This window comes from Podarcis liolepis (assembly GCF_965112155.1).
Source record: "Podarcis liolepis genome assembly, chromosome: 11".
In the NCBI taxonomy this organism is placed as follows: Eukaryota; Metazoa; Chordata; class Lepidosauria; order Squamata; family Lacertidae; genus Podarcis; species Podarcis liolepis.
Genome location: NC_139565.1, coordinates 14,833,211 through 14,853,137, shown reverse-complemented (window position 1 = coordinate 14,853,137; position 19,927 = coordinate 14,833,211). Strand labels below are relative to the sequence as shown.

At 41.7% G+C, this 19,927-nt stretch overlaps 1 protein-coding gene across 6 annotated transcripts in view; it reads left to right on the top strand.

Annotated features, from left to right (window-relative positions):
* The window catches only part of CDC42SE2 (CDC42 small effector 2), a 104,661-nt gene extending 88,614 nt beyond the window's left edge, over nt 1–16,047 (top strand). For all 6 annotated transcript variants that reach the window (XM_083464682.1, XM_083464680.1, XM_083464678.1 and 3 more), the window contains 3 exons: nt 7,739–7,840; nt 12,275–12,391; nt 13,650–16,047. In XM_083464682.1, the coding sequence (XP_083320808.1) occupies nt 7,739–7,840; nt 12,275–12,373 (201 nt within the window). In that variant the 3' untranslated portion in view covers nt 12,374–12,391; nt 13,650–16,047. The remainder of the gene's footprint in view (nt 1–7,738; nt 7,841–12,274; nt 12,392–13,649) is intronic.
* Nucleotides 16,048–19,927: the final 3,880 nt, after the last annotated feature.

Genomic DNA, 19,927 nt, shown 5'->3' with positions numbered 1-19,927 from the left:
CGCTTGCAGGCCAAGGGAGCTGGCGTTTGTCCACAGACAGTTTCCCAGGTCATGCGGCCAGCAGGACTGAACCGCTTCTGGCGCAACGGAACACCGTGATGGAAACCAGAGCAAATAGAAACACCGTTTACAATTTAAAAGGGATGCAGGTAGCGGTGTGGTCTAAACCACTGAGGCCCTTGGGCTTGCCGATCAGAAAGTTGGCGGTTTGAATCCCTGTGACGGAGTGAGCTCCCATTGCTCTGTCCCAGCTCCTGCCAACCTAGCAGTCCAGAAGCACACCAGTGGGTTTGAGCCCCACATTTGGCAAAAGATTCCTGCATTGTAAGGGGCTGGGCTAGATGACCCTCATGGTCCCTTCTAAATTCGATTCCCTGATAATCTGATTCCATGAAACCAATATCCCCCCTCCCCTGGGTTCCATCTATTCATGAATATCTACCTTTCACACATCACATTTGTGAACATACAAACACCATTCTGCCTAAACCACATTTGAAACCTCCCATGTACTCACACAAACATATACCAGCCGACATCCAGAAACATGACATCCAATCACGTTCATGCCCTGCCTTCAATCCACAAATATCCACTGGCATCTGTTGACTGTCTTCCAAAGGTGAACTTCCATCAGCCAACATCCACAAACATCAGTCTGCTTTAGCCTTGTAGCCTCCACTGACTTCCGAATCCAAATGCCACTAGCTTCCATCCACCAATATCTGCCAGTTTCTCTAAGGTCCATCATGAGATGTCCACCAGCTTCCAGCCATGGATACCAGCAGCCTTCAAGCAAGCAAACATGCCTTATTATCACTCCCTAGCATCCCACTGCCAGAGGATTGCCTCCTTCCATTCATCAGTTTGCCTCCTCCAAGTGGGATAAACCTGGGCAGTGCTGAATGTCACATCCATGGCCAGGTGTGTCCTGCTGGAAACAAAAAAGTGTTTTCCCCTTGGCCTGCCTTTATATCCACTCAGTTGCCAAGTGCTTTTGTGACATCACAAGAAACCCACAGCCAATGGCAACAGCTGGGGAGGCATCATCTTCATTGCTTTGAGCCTCACAATGGCAGGTGGACCTATCAGTGATTGTTTATTTGGGATGTGAGTGGTGCTGTGGTCTAAACCACTGAATCTCTTGGGCTTGCCAATCAGAAGGTCAGCAATTCGAATCCCTGTGATGGGGTGAGCTCCTGTTGCTCTGTCCCAGCTCCTGCTAACCTAGCACTTTGAAATGGGTAACACTCTGGCGGGAAGGTAAATGGCGTTTCCATGCACTCTGGTTTCTGTCACAGTGTGCCGTTGCGCCAGAAGCGGTTTAGTCATGTTGGCCACATGACCCGGAAAGCTGTCTGTGGACAAACGCCAGCTCTCTTGGCCTGAAAACAAGATGAGCCCCGCAAAGCCATAGTCTCCTTTGACTGGACATAACCGTCCAGGGGTCCTTTACCCTTACCTTTTACTTAGTCACTTCATTGACTTTGAAGGATTTGCAAGACTCTTAATTGCAAAAGACTTCCCCTCTGTAAATTCATTAACTTTGAAATGGAACATGCAGGGAATGTAATAGATTTCTAAATATCTGTTGATGGCTGAGATATGCACATCTTTTGTGTGCTGTGTAAAGTATATCTTCGCATCAGTGGACATGAAAATGAACTGCGATCAATTGCAGTGGACCATTAAAGTGTCAGTGAATACTGAAACAGAAGGTGACATGGTTTATGCATCCCACTCCTATTCCCGTTTATTATTGATTATTATGGCTTTCTCCAAAGAATCCAGAAACATAGTTTGGTGACCTCAGTTAGATTTCCTAACTCTCCAGCCTACAGCTCCCAGGGTTCCCCATGGAAGCAGGAATGGCTATTAGTTTGTCTGTAGCATAAAATGCTCTAAGCATGGTATAGAAAGGATGAGTGCAGTGCATGTGTTCTCTGCAGAAGTTATTTTCCACCTGAATACCTCTGCTTAATGTGTTTCACCTAGTGGGTCATTGGCATCAGTTTTCTAGGTAGCGATTACACTGTTGATGCTCCTGCACTTTATCTTTTGGCAGGAGATAAGGGAGGTAAACTAGAAATGTAATAAGAAGAGTTGTCTGCTGAAAGATGCAGAAATAACTGAGAAATTGAAAAAGGGTTGATAAAAATGAGCGAGGCAAGTAAAAGCATGAAGAAAAGTTCATGCTGAGGTTATACAGAAGATTTGATACTGCTAATTAGATAAATAATCCAGCCGCCCATCATAATCCTTTGAAAGTTAGATGCATCTATAATTGAACCATGTCTGTATTTGCAGCAGTCAGTGATTAAAATGCTGAAAACAAGCTTTCGACTCCTTCATGACTCTTTTCCCCACTGGATGTTTGGAAGAAAGGGTGGGGTGAGAGACATGTACCTTTGACAGGACAGTGTCTTGGCCCAAGCGATGGACTGTAGAACATATTTTATTTTTCGTCAAAGCTGCAAATTGGCAAGTAGATGGCTTAGCAGTGGGGTTTCCCTGCAAACTTTCTCAGACTGACTTAATCCAGGTATTTGAAATGTTAAAATCTATAAAGGGGGCGGGGTTAGGCAGGTAAGTAGGTAAGTAATTACATTAAGAGCTGCTCCTCACATATTGAATTCCCTACACAGGTATTGCTTGTGGGTAGAAAATGTGATGCTGTACATGTATTGCCCTTGTAACTTCCCACAGAGGATAACCGTCTTGTTTTAAGTGACGCTGAAAGAAAGGGAAAGAGTGGGAGTGAGAAGGATACAGAAGCACATTTGATATATATATATATATATATATATATATATATATATATATATGTATGTATATATACACAGAGAGAGAGAGAGAGAGACTAGATCCTCTGCATATTCTAGCAGTGCTCTGTGGGGGTGTAACGTTTGTGTTTAGCAGCTTTAAAACGGAACAACTTCAGCTAGTGCCTCGGTTGCCATAGTAACTGGGGCCTGTAGTTTCAAAGGTTCACCCCATGTATGGGTAGAGAAATTGTAAAAAAAAGAGAAGGCGATGACTTGCAATATGGCATGACTCCATGTTTTGAAAAGAAATTTCACTGGGAAGACATCTCACCTCCCACCCCCAATTTTGATCCCAAACAAGTGTCTGAATTAACAGTTTTTGCACGGGATCATGCAGGTTGGGGTTACACAGCATGGCCAGTTGCACCCCCCCCCCAAAAAAAAGAGGACATGAATCACACACATACATAAAAGGGAATCAAAGAGAACACCGATTTGTTTTTGCAAGTGGGAGTAGCTATAAACCACAGGATCATGTAGAGGTAATAATAGGAATAGGTTCTCACATTAAGTCTACTAGGTTCTGTAGCATCTAGACTCAGAACCTGGTTGAAGACTATAGCTCAGTGGCCCAGGTTAAGCCCTTGATGTCTTCAAGTAGAGCTGGAAAAGACTGCTGCTGAAACCCTCAAGAACCACTGCCAGTCAGTGTACAATACTGAACTAGATGGTCTGACTTGATATAAGCAGCTTCCTGTTTTCATAATATAGCCAATGGGGGGAGACAGGTTATGAAACCCTTATTTCCAAGATGATTGTTGGCAGTGGAATGGCCAGGGGATGATTCTTCTTCTTTGGCGATAACTCTTAGCCGAGTAAGATTGTCTTCCATGAACGCAATCTTAACAGTGAGTCCGTAAGTGACTGTGGAGGCTAATTCTGGATCCACAAGTCCTTCTACAGTGGGGACATAGGTTTCCAGGCGGGAGTTGATCGCGGTGACGGTTTGCCAAACATGCCTTCCTCTTAGCACGTTTCTCATCCTGAGTTGGAGCATCTTCAAAGCCCATGACACCTTTGGTTAAGGCTGTTCTTCAACTGGAGCGCTCGCAGGCCAGTGTTTCCCAGTTGTCTGTGTTTATACTACATTTTTAAAGATTTGCCTTAAGAGAGTCTATAAACCTCTTTTGTTGACCTCCAGCTTTCCATTTTTAAGTTTTGAATAGAGTACCATAGTTGCTTTGGAAGACGATAATCAGGCATCCACACAACATGACCAGTCCAATGAAGTTGATGTTGAAGAATCATTGCTTCGACACTGGCAATCTCTGCTTCTTTAGTATCTATGGCACAGACCAAACTTCAATTCAGAGAACTGCCTGCTTTTGTGATCTCATTGTTCATGAGAATCTTAGCCAAAACCACACAAAAACCTGTGAATGATAGATCCATGTGGATGCTTAAATGCCTTTAATGGTGAGAAACATATGCAGCTTTGATAACAATCCTACTGTCAGGCTGTGTAGGGGAAGTCTCTTGAGTCTGACTCATCAGTGCAGACTGAGGGCAGATGGGAGAGGGGGTTGTAAGTGACTGTGAAAGCAAATCTGGATCCACACGTCCTTCCATGGTGACCCAGGGAATTATGACTGTCCTATCTAGAGCATAAGTATACATGCTACGCTAGCAAGATAATTGTGTTTCTGAAATTCGCCCCCATGAGATAGTGATGGCCACCAGTCAGTCACAGGTGAGCAGAGTGTTCTTGGGCTTCCTGTTCTGCTTCTGGGCTTCCTGTGGGCATCTGGTTCGTCAGTGTGGAAACAGGATGCTGGACTAATTGGGCTTTGGCCTAATCCAGGAGGGTCCTTTGGCTATCTGAGCCTCTTGGGCTTGCCGATCAGAAGGTCGGCGGTTTGAATTCCCACGACGGGGTGAGCTCCCGTTGTTCGGTCCCAGCTCCCACCCACGTAGCAGTTTGAAAGTACGTCAAAGTGCAAATAGATAAATAGGTACCGCTCTGGCGGGAAGGTAAATGGCGTTTCTATGCGCTGCCCTGGTTCACCAGAAGTGGCTTAGTCATGCTGGCCACATGACCTGGAAGCTGTCTACGGACAAACGCCGGCTCCCTCGGCCAGTAAAGCGAGCTGAGCACCGCAACCCCAGAGTCATCCACGACTGGACCTAACGATCAGGGGTACCTTTATCTTTAGGCTGATTTTCCTCTGGGTCAGCAAGGGGAAATGTCTGGAAGACTCCTCTAGCTGTGTGCTAGAAGTACTCTCTTGACATTAGAGGTGGACAATATCTGGTTTTCAGCATTGTGATATATTAGCAGCTAAACATGGTGATATACTGATGTATCACAAGATCTGAATTAAGCATGGAGCTATGTAGAGGCATTGGCTGGCTGCATAGTTTTCCCCGCGTTGCAATTTTTGCACATGCACACAAAATAGTGATTCGCAATATATTGCCAGGTCAAAATTATGAAACTGATAGCACGATAGGGGCTTTTAAACGGTTTCGGATTATATATTGATATATCACCCAACCCTACTTGGCATTAGCTTCAATAGCATAATATTGTGTGGATTGTTATTATTTAAGCTGCTCTCCTTTGTCCTCTCCCATTTGACAGGTTTCTCGATAACTTTCTCTTGAAGTGGCTAAAATGGAAAATAGGATGGTGGTGCAATCTTAAGCCCCCCAAAAAGTAAATTCCATTGACATTGATGGGGTCTGCATACAAGTACATGTGTTTAGGATTATAGGGCTAGCATTTTGTTTTTGTTTTGTAGCTCTGGCATGCTTTGAGATGCTTAACATTCATGTTAAGGAGTCCAGAAATCCTGGTGTGTTAGTTATCCGGAATAAGTGGGGGGCCTGGGAGAAGGGCATGCGTTTTGTGGGCTCGAGTTCATTCCAAACATATTTTGCTTTTATGGGCTATGGCCCATGATGTATTCTCAGCTGTGGCTTTGATTTGCAGTGACTCAACTGGGGCAGTGTTTGGACAGCAAAAAAATCCTGCTGATGAGACGTGTAAACTCCCACCCAGAGCTCTAGGTGGTCTTGCCATCTCATCACATACCAAGAGTAGGAGGATACTGACCCCTTTAAATATGTGATGGAGAGCAGGTTTATAGGGCCAGCAGTGAAGGGCTCAAGAAAACTCTTCAGGGCAATTGCATAATTTTTTTGGCTCTTAAAAAAAGAAATACATGCCTAGAATTGTGTTGTTCAGATGAGACATTACCTATTTGATTCTGCTTCACTGATAGATATGAGAATATTTTGTATTAGATGTTAGTAATGAAGATTACTAAACCGAGATTTCAATTCCATCTTGCTAAACAGATTTCAAGAGAGGGAATGAAAACAAAAACAAAACTTAGAGGGGAAATCCAGTGTTAAGTTGTTAGAAAACAACTTAATTCTGTGCTGACACTGTAGGGTGACCTCAGTGGAAGTCACAGGAGATTAAAGTTTAATACGCTATGCTTTCTCAAAGAGATCAACCTGTTCAAATAGGTGTGTTAAGTCGTAATTAAACAAAGAAATTAGCTGTGATCCTTGATGATGAGGAGGTACCAGTATTCTTCTTACCTTGATAAAAGTGCCATGGGTGCAAACATAAAATGACTACAAATGGCAGCAACCCCCCCCCCCCCCAAAAAAAAACCTACTCCATACCAGTGGGTGCAATCACAAAAAGTACTAGTAAATATCTAGTTCAGACAAGGAATTATCATGCATCAAGTGAAAGCAGATTAAACACATACATACAACAGGTTTTTCCCCAGACACATGATGATGATGATGATGATGATTTATTTGTACCCCACGCATCTGACTGGTTGCCCCAGCCACTCTGGGTGGCTTCCAACATACATAAAAACACAATAAAACATTAAATCTTAAAAAGCATAAGATTCCTGTTTTTCTTTTTAAACTCTCCTCTATGCTCAACAGTTGAGGACTTCTTTTTGTCAGCCCTTTGGCAAGTTGAAGACTTGTATAGAATATGTATAGAAGGAGAAAGGAACGGAGCCAGGCACAAGAGGAACATTTGATCTAGATTATAAACAGACTACAGAGGGATGCGGGTGGCACTGTGGGTTAAATCACTGAGCCTCTTGGGCTTGCCAATCAGAAGGTTGGTGGTTTGAATCCCCGCAACGGGGTGAGCTCCCGTTGCTCGGCCCCTGCTCCTTCCAACCTAGCAGTTCGAAAGCACGTCAAAGTGTAAGTACATAAATAGACACTGCTCTGGCGGGAAGGCAAAGGGCGTTTCCGTGCGCTGCTCTGGTTCGCCAGAAGTGGCTTAGTCATGCTGGCCACATGACCTGGAAGCTGTACGCCGGCTCCCTTGGCCAATAAAGCGAGATGAGCGCCGCAACCCCCGAGTTGGCCACAACTGGACCTAATGGTCAGGGCTCCCTTTACCTTTATAAACAGAGTTAGAATTGACTCCTCCTTGATATACCTTTGCTGCCTCCTGTCTTGCACACGGATCTTATACTTGCACTTATAAACAGTTACAAAGAAATTAAGTTATGAAATATGGACTACAGAGAAGTCAGCTACCCAAATGTGATACGAAGAATGAGGACACCAGGAGTGTGCCTCATCTCTGGAAAAGTATATGAATTGACCTAGATGGCTGATGGAGGCAATGTGAGCCATTTAAAAACACACCATGGATTGTGCTTTCAAGCAAGAATCCCTAAACATTTTGTGAATCTTTGTACTTTTGTCCATTTACTGTATTTATTTTCCCCGATTTGAACTTTAAAATGGTGGTTTTCTTGAGTCAAAATGAGAGTACCCCTAAACTTTTTTTTTTTTAGAAGGAAAAAAAGCACTGGTTAAAAGTAAGTTTCCAGTTGCATTTATTATTTGGCTCATGCTTCATATTTAAACCTTATTTCCCTTTGAATGAAACTAGTGTCTTCTTTCTCCCCTTTTAGAAAAGACGGCGGCGAATCGATCGGAGTATGATTGGTGAGCCAACAAACTTTGTTCACACAGCTCATGTAGGATCAGGAGATCTCTTTAGTGGAATGAATTCGGTAAGTTTTTGCCAGGAATCCTGCAACATTTTATTTTATTTTTCCAGCTTTTTTCTTTATATTTTATACATTTCTTTAAATTTTATACATTTTTTTGACAGAGTAATAATCATAAATAAATAAAGAATAAAAATGTGCACCCCACCGCTGAGACCATTCCATTGTAACTATCCAACCTCCCAAAAATTCAACACCTCTTGTGGTGGTTTGACCCCTTTCCCTTTTAAAAGTACAAATTCTACAAACACCCTCCATATCTCCTCAAAATAATTTATCTGCATATTCCCCATCTTACCTTAATGGTGCATGTTAATTTATCATTAATAGCTATATCCCACACCTCTTTATACCATTCTTCCATTTTATATTCCGCTTGGCCCTTCCATTTCCTAGCTATAATAATGTGTGCAGCTGTCAATAAATTTGTGAGCAAGTCCTTCATAGCCTGTGAACCTTCCACCCCATCCCTGCAGCATTTAGACTGTATCCTTGAATATGTATATTTTCTAAAACATTAAACAATTTAGATTTGTAGTCCACCCTATCCTAAAGATTAGAGATGTGACGTAAAATATTGCTTAATTTTTTTTTTTTTTACAAGATGACACAGATGCTCAATTACTTATATTTTAATGCCAATATTAGGTTGGATGCCTTTTGGCCACGCCATTTTGCAGCTCTTACGAGACAGTATATATTCAGGAGGGCAGGAGGGAATGCATCAGTACTGGGAAAAGAAGTAGAAAGGAAAACTCAAGGATGCAAAGGAATTGGTTAACTTATTCAAGCATCATCATTTCTAATTAGTTAAAGAAGTCATCTTCAGGGGCAGCTAGAAAACAAATATGGTGGTAGCTCAGTTTTTGAACGTAATCTGTCCCGGAAGACCGTTTGACTTCCAAAACATTCATAAACCGAAGCATTTATTTCTGGATGCATTTACTTACGGAAAACTCAATATGGAAGGCACATGGCACGTTCAACTTCCAAAAAGCATTCAAAAACCGAAGCAGTTACTTCTGGGTTTTTGGAGCTTGAAAACCAAAACGTTCAACTACTGAGACATTTGAAAACTGAGATACCACTGTATATATTTACAGTGTGGTCGTGCTTGTGTTCAATATGGAAGGCACATGGCACGTTCAACTTCCAAAAAGCATTCGAAAACCGAAGCAGTTACTTCCGGGTTTTTGGAGCTTGAAAACCAAAACGTTCAACTACTGAGACATTTGAAAACCGAGATACCACTGTATATATTTACAGTGTGGTCGTGCTTGTGTTCGAGTAAGTGTATATATAGGACTGTAGCCTTGGTGTATCCTATTAAGAAAATTATGGATTCATTTATACCTTTAACACACCAGCATATCAAATATAAGAGTATTGTAGCTGATTCACTCAAATGAATAATATCAGAAAGCCTGTAACACGGACAACCTAAAAGGCATATTATAGATTGTTTCAAAGTAAGGGGGGTAATCAGTGTTAGAAGCATAGTATTACTTCTCTTTTCAGAACATTTGTAGTGTTGTCTAGTAAACAGAAAAAGTTGTACTTTCTCCCCAAGAAAATGTCAGTCTGTAATAAAAAATGCATGTTAGAACACAGACAGCTTCAGCTTCCTTCTTCCAACCCAAAATGCTCTTTCCTATATCCCTTTTATTGTACAAGAAACTCTTGTTATCATTTTTTTAATAGGCTCAAATCTGCTATGTAAAAATGTATGCTAACTAGTTTCTTCAAAGGAAAGACTGAAACTGTTTCTCGAATGGCCAAAATGTGTGTTTGCCTGCAGCTAGCTATCTAACCATACAAGAAATAAACCTAGGAACTGCTAACGAAGGAAAATAACGCACACCACTGATAAAATTAACAAATCAGCTGTTCTAGAATTCTTTGATTGGCATGACCTTTGAAATATCCTGGAGAAAACTTGGATAGCCCTAGGTAGAAATCCCTAAAGTCACACATTCCTATGTTAGCATAGTTCACTAGAAGCAAGAATCAAAAGAACTCACATCTTCACTGAAGAGGGCCAGAGATGGTGTTTGCAAACCTAGAATTGAGATGAATAATTGAGGTTTAGGCTGCACATATTGGAGAGCAGGTTTGGCTGTTAACTTGCTGCACAATTACAGAGGGAACAAACTCCCTGTGTTTTTTTGTTCCGCCAGCACAGCACTATATTTAAAACGCATTAAAGGTGTTTACAAGGTTGGAGAAATCCCTGTCCATTCCTTATATGGATTTGGAGTTTCTGTGAAGGCATGGGGAATGAGCTGCATTGAAGTTACAGATCCAAATGCTTTTAAATCAGTGTTCTCTTTATCATCTCTTCATTTCATGCTGCTTGGGGATCTGAGCTCCCAGAATACATATTTCAGTTTTAAAAATTGCAAAAATAAAGAGAATTTTAAATTTCACCTTACAAAAAGGGGGCATACTAATATCTGATTTTACATTCTTGAATTTTTAAAATAAATTATGCATGTACAATATTATTATAGTAGCAAAGTGACTTCATGCTCAGCTGTTTTGCATATTTATTGCACACATAACTTTTCCCCCCAATTTTCCCGAATAAGTTTGTTCTCCCTAAAGTCTGTTTTGATTCATGGCTTACAAATCACAGTAATAAATGCCATTTTCTTATATTTTTATGGATAAGCGTTTCAAAACATTTTTGTCTCTGTCTATTTCATCCTAGAAGAATTTATTTCATCTAACAGAATTGATATGTTAACATTCCTCTTAAATAAATCTCCAATTAAGAGAGTAAGAGATGAATCAGTTGGAAGAAAACATGGATCTCTTTTGCATAGCTATGTAGACATCTATTTTTAAGACATCTGTTGCAATGCATACATCCTGTGCAAGAAATTTTGGACTCTTATATGATATACACGATTCTATTTGTCTCTCCTAAAAAGAAAAACATTTTCTGTTTCTAAGCCATGTTTATAACTCAAGATCACACATGTATATCTGCTGCAACATCAAATGATGTACAAAACACTGATCCCATGCTGCAGCTACGAGGGACTGAAGGTTCCCTCGTATGTTACTCCCACAAAGTTGTGATCATGTGATCACACAGCTCACCCTGGCCCTGATGTCCAGGCATTAGGCATGAGAATCCCCACGACAGGGTGAGCTCTTGTCACTCTGTCCCAGCTCCTGCCAACCTAGCAGTTCAAAAGAATGCCAGTGCAAGTAGATAAACAGGTACCGCTGCGGCAGGAAGGTAAATGGCATTTCCGTGCGCTCTGGTTTCTGTCACGGTGTCCTGTTGCACCAGAAGAGGTTCAGTCCTGCTAGCCACTTGACCTGGAAAACTGTCTGTGGACAAACGCAGGCTCCCTCAGCCTGAAAGCGAGATGAGCGCCGCAACCCCATAGTCGCCTTTGACTGGACTTGACTGTCCAGGGGTCCTTTAGGGACAGCATTGGTTTAGTAAAGAGATGTTATTCTCCTTATGGAAACTAAACAACTAGGAAAAGTGCTATCCATGTCAAATGTGTTCAAATGCCAGTAAACCTACCTTCTAGGAATGAACTTGTGCTAAATCAGTTCCTCCGTTAAAGAGGGCACGTATTGCAGTGACACCTGGACAACCGACACCCTGTGTTGTGGGTGGGTACATTTGGTCAGCCACAACACCCGATTGGTAGGTTCCTCAAAGCTGGGTACAATCTGGCCAATGGGATGCAGTCCAAATGGTTTGAGGGACCTATTTATGCCCATGCACGTGACCCAGAGCTTCCTCTTTCAGTGTGTGCATTTGGAACACCCACCCACCTATCCCTGCTTTTAGGGTTTGTTGCGCTTGACCTTGCTTTACCGTCATGTGTCGTCTGTCGTTGGGACAGGGGCACGGCAGGAATTTTCCCCACTTGGCTGATTGGCTGTTGTCATTTGGGTTTCACCTGCCGCGTAGCAAATCGTCACAACTTGTAAGGTTGAGGATAGGCTCTGGTTCAGGTGATAGGGATGGGAGAACGCTCTCACTATCCTTATGTGAAGGTTATTCCGTTAAAGGAATCCAGGGACTCGATGGTTTGGTCAACCCCTGAGAGGGGGTTGTGCCCGTGCCTGAGTCCAGGGGGACATTTGGGTGGCAGAGTTAGCCCGTTCCCAGCTTTCCGCTTATCCAGGTGTTCACCCTTGGCTGACCTATGCTGGTGCCCTGGGTCAGCGCTACCTGCATGGCAGGGAGCTAGTCGAACCACAGCCTATGCAACTAGTCATTTTCTGTAATCAATAGAGTTGAGGCCTAAATTCTGCCAAAAAAACAAACCAAAATTTGAGTCAAGTGTGAATTTATTTTAGGGGGGAGGTTTCTGGGTCTGAACACGCAATGTAATGAACTTGAGAGGCCACCAGTTCATGGCTGACCGTGCCGCTTTCTTTCCTACCCTTCCCCTGTATGTCTAGGTGAGTTCAATTCAGAACCAAATGCAGTCCAAAGGAGGCTATGGAGGAGGAATGTCTGCAAATGTTCAAATGCAGCTTGTAGATACAAAGGCGGGATAACCGTGGGACATACTTTGAGTGAGTATTACAGAATTTGCAAGCGCTACTGCCGATTTTTCTCTGCTAGTAACAGAGAAGAAGCTGCTGTGCTCCTTTTAAGTGATTCTCTGGAAATAGCTTGTTCGTTATATTTGCGAGCCCAGGAGCCGGCTGCAAGAAATATGTGCGTGCAAATGTGTGTTAGGTATTATGCAATGAGCGATAAGATCAAGTACTTCCAGTACCAATTATAAGAAAGAGATTTTGTTCGACTGATTTCGCACACTCGTCCATCAGGAATTAGCTTTAGGCCTTTGGCGTTCATCTTTGTAGGAAATGTTGGCCCCTGAATTTCTCAGTGGTACCAAAACGAGAACAGTTAAATTGCAGAGAAGGGGTAACATCACAGTTAAAGTATGATTGCATAAATAGAGCATGCGAGCATTTTTTTATTTCTGATAGCAGTAGGTGGTTTCATCAAAGAATCTCTTAAGTTCCTTAGTTCCCTGCTCCCGCACATGGTTTCCTACTGCTGCTGGAGGTTAGGAAACACACATTGTAATGATGTCTCAACGTGAGATGAAATTTGCGCTATGTGTCACAGTTTGAGAGAACACAGCCTATGGCTGCCATGTTCAGTAGTAGCTGCTTGCAAGCTACATTTCTTTCTTATCCTACTTTTTATTCATTCTTTTATTTCTATTTTATACATTTATTTACATTTCATACACTCTTTTTTTTTACAAAGTAGTAATAATAAATAAATAAGCATAAAAATGTGCACCCCACCACCGAGACCATTCCATCATAACTATCCAACCTCCCAAAATTTCAGCACCTCTTGTGATGATCGTTTGACCCCTTTCCCTTTTAACAGTACAGATTCTACAAACAATATCTCCTCAAAATCATTTCCCCTGCATATTCCCCGTCTTACCTTAATGGCACATGTTAATTTAGCATGAATAGCTATATCCCACACCTCTTCCATTTTATATTCTGCTTGCCCCTTCCACTTCATGGCTATCATCATTCGTGCGGCTGTCAATAAGTTTGTGAGCAAGTCCTTCATAGCCTGCGAATTTTTCACCCCGTCATAGATTGATAATAATGCTGCCTCTGGAACTTTGGACAACTTTAACCCAGTGATTTCTGTTATCTCCTTATATATATATTTTTTACATATTTACACTGCCACCACATGTGAACATAATTCCGCAAGCTACATTTCTGCCCTCGTTCTGAGAATGTCTTGTTTGTCTTCGTACTAATTCATTGCTCTGTTTTCCCCCCACAGATCCTTGTGAATATCTGTACCTTCTTTCCTGTGTTCCTCTATGCCTTGGTGACTGCTTCCTGTGCTCATGAGAGAAGTTGATGGTTCATCACCCACCCCTTGTGATTACGCCGTTGAAACATTCCTTTTCTGCTGTGAGGGTGACATTTATCAGACTGGTCTTGTCATGCTTTTCAAGTGGCAAGCTTACATCTCACTGCTACCCAAAACATCTGTGGACATGTATTGGTTGGTTGAGTTGTTCTTTGGGGGACATTTTTAGTCTATTCTCAGCATTTTAAAACAACATTTTTAAGCGATCTAAACATGTAGTTTGGTGTTGGGTTGACCTCTTTATTTTTACTCCCTCTGCAAGGCCTCGTTTACGGCATTCTCATCGGTTGTTGTTGGTTTTTTTTAATCCTTATTTCCTTTTCTGTGATTAGAAGCAAGCAAGTTCCTATTAATATGTTGAACCTGTCATTGTTAATATAATTTTATTATTTTTTAGGGAAAAGGTCTGGGACCTGCAAGCACAATGATCATTTCACACAGTCAGAAATCGGCAGAGTATATGAGCGCATGCTTTGTGAATTTGCTTGGTATGGTGGCCTGTTGGGTGCCAAAAACATATTTTTTTTAATGCTTGTTCTTGCAGATGGATGGTATTATTGCTGATTAAAAAGTTTTGCAATGGCACCAGATCATGCTAATCTCTCTGGGGGAAAAGGTCTTGTATCTTTTAGCTGCTTTGGAAATACATCGTTCTTAGGTTTTGATCCAGCTGATCTTGAAATAATAAAGAGAGCTTGCATTCATAAGGCATTTTGTTGTAAATGTTCAGTATATTTATTTGAAAGAGCTGACCTCAAGATTGTAACCCGGTGTAGTAACGTACATACTAAATGTTGTGGTTGCGCTTTGTCTGGTTAAAGAGGCATTGTTATGTTGGCTGCTTTTTTCTTTTCTCTCTCCCCCCACGTTTTTTTTTTTTAAAAAAGCTTAATTTTAGGCCATTCCGGCATTGCCAGTAGCAGCATGTTGAACTGCCTGCAATATTATAGCTGGAATTTAGTTGACCTCTCTAAGTAGTTGGCAGTTTCTGCGTACTAAATATTTAGGGGCCATGTAAGTTGCTGAAAGCAACATAGTAACCTGGCAGAAACTGGTGCCAGCGAAAACAACATACAGGGTGGCTTTTTGCTATATTGGTCAAGAAGCCTTTTGCTCAGGTTCCAAAGCATGTTCCTCTTTCACAAAGTGTGAAAATTGTGTTTTTTAATATTGCACTGTTCTTGAAATATTTCTGTAAGTGGTCCTCTTTTCTTTTTTCTTTTCTTTTCTTTTTTTCATCTTCCCCACCCTCATGCCCCCTTGGTCATAAGAAGCTGAAGTCAGTTGATTAAACACTAGCAAAATATTTTTTTAAAACCGCATTTAGAATGCTCCTCATACATTTTTAACATCTTAACTGGCAAGTGGCATTACTGAGCCTAATTGGAAAAGTTCTTGAAAGTGACAAGCACAGCTAGACACAAGACAAAAGAGAGAGAGAGCAAGAAAAGAGAATTTGCGGCATAAAATCCATTCATTTCCACATGGTTCATGCAGAAAGGTCATGAAACTAGCATTGCTTTGTAGTTAATGCCGAAATATTTCTCTCTGCTCCCATTGGTAATTTGTAATGGGAAGACACTAGAATGAAAGGTAATCAAAAAACAGTTTTTTTAAAAAATCCTGGTACTACTGAAAGTATTAATATTTTTCAAAAGCTAATAAAACAACATCAGTTGGATAATGATCCAAGACCACTGTTGAAGTCCCAAACTACCAAGGAAGTCATATGTCTAAACATCTCTGAAGTGAGTAGAAGCAGTGGCTAAGCTCATCTGTGCCAGATATTGCTCTGCATTCATTTCAATGAGCTAAGTCCAGAAGATGTTCCTGTTGCATTGATCCCGTAGACTTTCTGAGGACAGCAAGGCTATAGGACCGTAATGCGATTTTGTGGGGCAAAGATCCAATTTAGATGTCCCATCAAATCTTCACTGACTGGAGGTGCTGATTTATGAGGTTGCACCTCTCTTGGGCTGTTTGGGCCAAATAAATGGCAACTTAATGATACTTATCTTAGTTCAATTGTGTACATTCTCAAAAATGCTCTTCAAAATATAGGATTTCAGAATTATTTTCACTTTTGTCCTTGCTGACGGAAAATAAATTTTTTGGAGCATTTGTTTTGTCTGGGGGGAAAAGTAATAATCTTCAGCTCAGTCGCCAGAAAAGAGAGAGATATTTTTATAACAAACATACTTTTTTTTGTACATTATGTTCATTCTTAAATAATGTAAGTTCAATGTTGTCTTGTAGATATTAAAAGGAGAATATTGACTTTTGATTCAATAAATGTTTTCTTTCAGCTGCTGGTTTACCTATTTCTTTATCATAACCACTACCTATTGGTTTGGAGGGATCAGAGCCTGCCGGCCTTCAAAACACTGTTTCATCTTTTCAGTTTTAGTGCTTTACTGGAAGGTAAAGGTGGGGACCATATGGAAGCAGCTTTGTAGATTCTCTTTTAGATCACTATTTAACAAAATGTTGAAGCCCAGAGCATTGCTGTGGAAGATTTCACCCACTTCTCTCAAATCAGATTCTGTAGAAATAATTATATATACACCCTGCCCATCTGGCTGGGTTTCTGGGTGGCTCGCAACAGAACACCAATAACAATTGCTCCTTTATTATTATTATTATTATTATTATTATTATTATTATTGCTGCCTAAACAGGGCTGCCTTCAGATGTCTTCTAAAAGTCAGATAGTTGCTTATTTCCTTGACATCTGATAGGAGGGCGTTCCACAGGGCAGGTGCCACTACCGAGAAGGCCCTACAGCAATGCGTCATTTTTGAGGCTGCCTAGATCAATGGCCAAGGAATTGCAACAGGTGGTTCACAAATAACCTTGTGGACAGATTATTAACTGCTACCCACCATGTTGATTCTGTTTCACGGGTATTGAAAGATAGCCACTGGCTTCCAGTTTGTACGTGGGTGCCATTCAAAGGGCTGATTTGGACTTATAACACCCTAATATCTCGAGAATTTAACATCACTACTTCAGATATTTTCTAATAGTCAGATAGTTGTTTATTTCTTTGATATCTGCTGGGAGGGCATTCCACAGGGCGGGCGCCACTACCGAGAAGGCCCTCTGCCTGGTTCCCTGTAACCTCACTTCTCGCAGTGAGGTTACCACCAGAAGGCCCTCAGAGCTGGACCTCAGTGTCTGGCAGAATGATGGGTGGAGATGCTCCTTTAGGTATACTGGGGTGAGACCATTTAGGGTTTTAAAGGTCAGCACCAACACTTTGAATTGATGCACACAGGTATCAACTGCAGCAGTCTTCCAAATGTCAGGTGAAGAACTCATAACTATGACCACCTCTGGTCAGGATGTGTCAAGTGCATCTCTCTTATTCCCAAGTAATCACAGCTAGGGATTTTGAATAAATTTAGCCTTCAACATTTCCCTTAATACGCTTCACAATTTCTAGTTTTTATACTAATAGAAAAGGCAGGTGAATACGTCCACAGAAGATTAAAAATACATTGAAACATCAGTCATTAAATACTTCCCTAAACAGGGCTGCCTTCAGATGTCTTCTAAAAGTCAGATAGTTGTTTATTTCCTTGACATCTGATGGAGGGCGTTCCACAGGGTGGGTGCCACTACCGAGAAGGCCCTCTGCCTGGTTCCCTGTAACTTCACTTCTCGCAGTGAGGGAACTGTCAGAAGACCCTTGGTGCTGGACCTCAGTGTCCCAGCTGAATGATGGGGTTGGAGACGCTCCTTCAGGTCTACTGGGCCGAGACCGTTTAGGTCAGTATAGGGATGGGGAACCCACACCTAAAGGACGGCATGGAAGAATCATACACCAATGGGAGCGTGTGAGTAGTTCCATATATTTATGTTAGTCTCTGAGTGTCATTGCTTATGTAGTCCAAATGGCTCCATGCCTGCCCAAGAGTGAGGTATCTACAGGTTCTGGGGAGGGAAATCTAAGGAGGGAAGGAGCCCCCCCCCAAAACAACCCAATGCAGACAGAGCATACTCAATGGCCATGGGATGTTGACTGAGTGTTGGGGGTGGAGGGATGGAAAACTGGGTGGTTCTTGCAGCTGCTGTTGAAATTGTAAAACAATGAACAGGGCGGAGCAATGGAGAACTTCTGAAACAACAATGGGATATTAGCTCCGCCCAAAGCATGATGGAGAGCAGCAACGACTGGGAAAAGAGAGACGTAACATTTTACAAGGACAGGAAGAAACACCACAGACAGAATAATCGTCACACACAGGAGGAATATGGATATAGTTTGAATGCTTCACCTATAGCTTTATAAATCATTTAATGTGTAAAGACAAATGGATGTCGTCAATATTGCAGTTGTCGTATAAGGGATTGTTATTTTGGCTGGAATGTAATTGAGTTGAATAAGATTTTAGAACGCAGAAACAAAGTAAACCATCAAACCATCAATTCTAACACGCGGGAGGCCACCTAAATTATACAATTTGGCATCTGAATGATTGGGATGAGTAATTGTATTATAATTGAGCATTGTTATAATGAGGCTACCATTGTATTGTTGGAATTGAAAACTAATAAAAATTATTGTAAAATTTAAAAAATGGAAAACTGAGCAAGGGGAATCATAGAATCATAGAGTTGGAAGAGACCACAAGGGCCATCGAGTCCAACCCCCTGCCAAGCAGGAAACACCATCAGAGCACTCCTGACATATGGTTGTCAAGCCTCTGCTTAAAGACCTCCAAAGAAGGAGACTCCACCACACTCCATGGCAGCAAATTCCACTGTTGAACAGCTCTTACTGTCAGGAAGTTCTTCCTAATGTTTAGGTGGAATCTTCTTTCTTGTAGTTTGGATCCATTGCTCTGTGTCCGCTTCTCTGGAGCAGCAGAAAACAACCTTTTTCCCTCCTCTATGTGACATCCTTTTATATATTTGAACATGGCTATCATATCACCCCTTAACCTCCTCTTCTCCAGGCTAAACATGCCCAGCTCCCTTAGCCGTTCCTCATAAGGCATCGTTTCCAGGCCTTTGACCATTTTGGTTGCCCTCCTCTGGACACGTTCCAGTTTGTCAGTGTCCTTCTTGAACTGTGGTGCCCAGAACTGGACACAGTACTCCAGGTGAGGTCTGACCAGAGCAGAATACAGTGGCACTATTACTTCCCTTGATCTAGATGCTATACTCCTATTGATGCAGCCCAGAATTGCATTGGCTTTTTTAGCTGCCGCGTCACACTGTTGGCTCATGTCAAGTTTGTGGTCAACCAAGACTCCTAGATCCTTTTCACATGTACTGCTCTCAAGCCAGGTGTCACCCATCTTGTATTTGTGCCTCTCATTTTTTGTGCCCAAGTGCAATACTTTACATTTCTCCCTGTTAAAATTCATCTTGTTTGTTTTTGCCCAGTTCTCTAATCTGTCAAGGTCGTTTTGAAGTGTGGGAGTAAGAATAGAATCCTCTCCAGGGCTGTCAGATCAACCCAAGGGCTACCAATAAATTAGAATGTATTCAGAGAAATGGACTTCGTTGGGAAGATGAGTAGGATATAAATCTAATAAATAATACATAAATAAAATTGGTCCTCAAAATGTTGCAGAAGATGCTGATTAATGATGGGCACAACCCACCCCCTTTTGATTCAATATGGGCTGCATCTTCCTTGGCTTTTTCCAATAATTCTTCAAAGCTTGGGAAGACCAACCCCAGGAGAACTCCATCACAAGCAACCTTCTAACCAGTATCACTGCTTTTAATGCTTAACTCATTATTTCTATGGTCTTTATTGTTTCTCTCTTCTATTTGATATGTCTCAGCTAAGCAGCTAGAATAAATAAAGAGTTTTTAAATAAACCAAAAAAAGAACCAAAACACAAGTAGTTTTTAAATTAATATTTAATTTGGAATACTTGTTGATAATTCCATGCCAGGATCTTGTTGATATATTTAACACTGCGTAAAACACATTCTTGGCCTAGTTGCGTGTGGAGACCCCCCAAAACCATCCCCAAACGAAGACACAATAGACACAGATTTTAGTTTAAGGTTTTTGGTATTAAATTTTGGGCACAACTTTATTGATTACAGCATGTGAGTGGTTGCTTAGGCATTGGTTCCAGACTACCTGAACCTGCACGGTGGCAGGAACACGACTGACACTGGGCACTACCATCCACTGGGCAAGCATCCTGGGGGAGCGA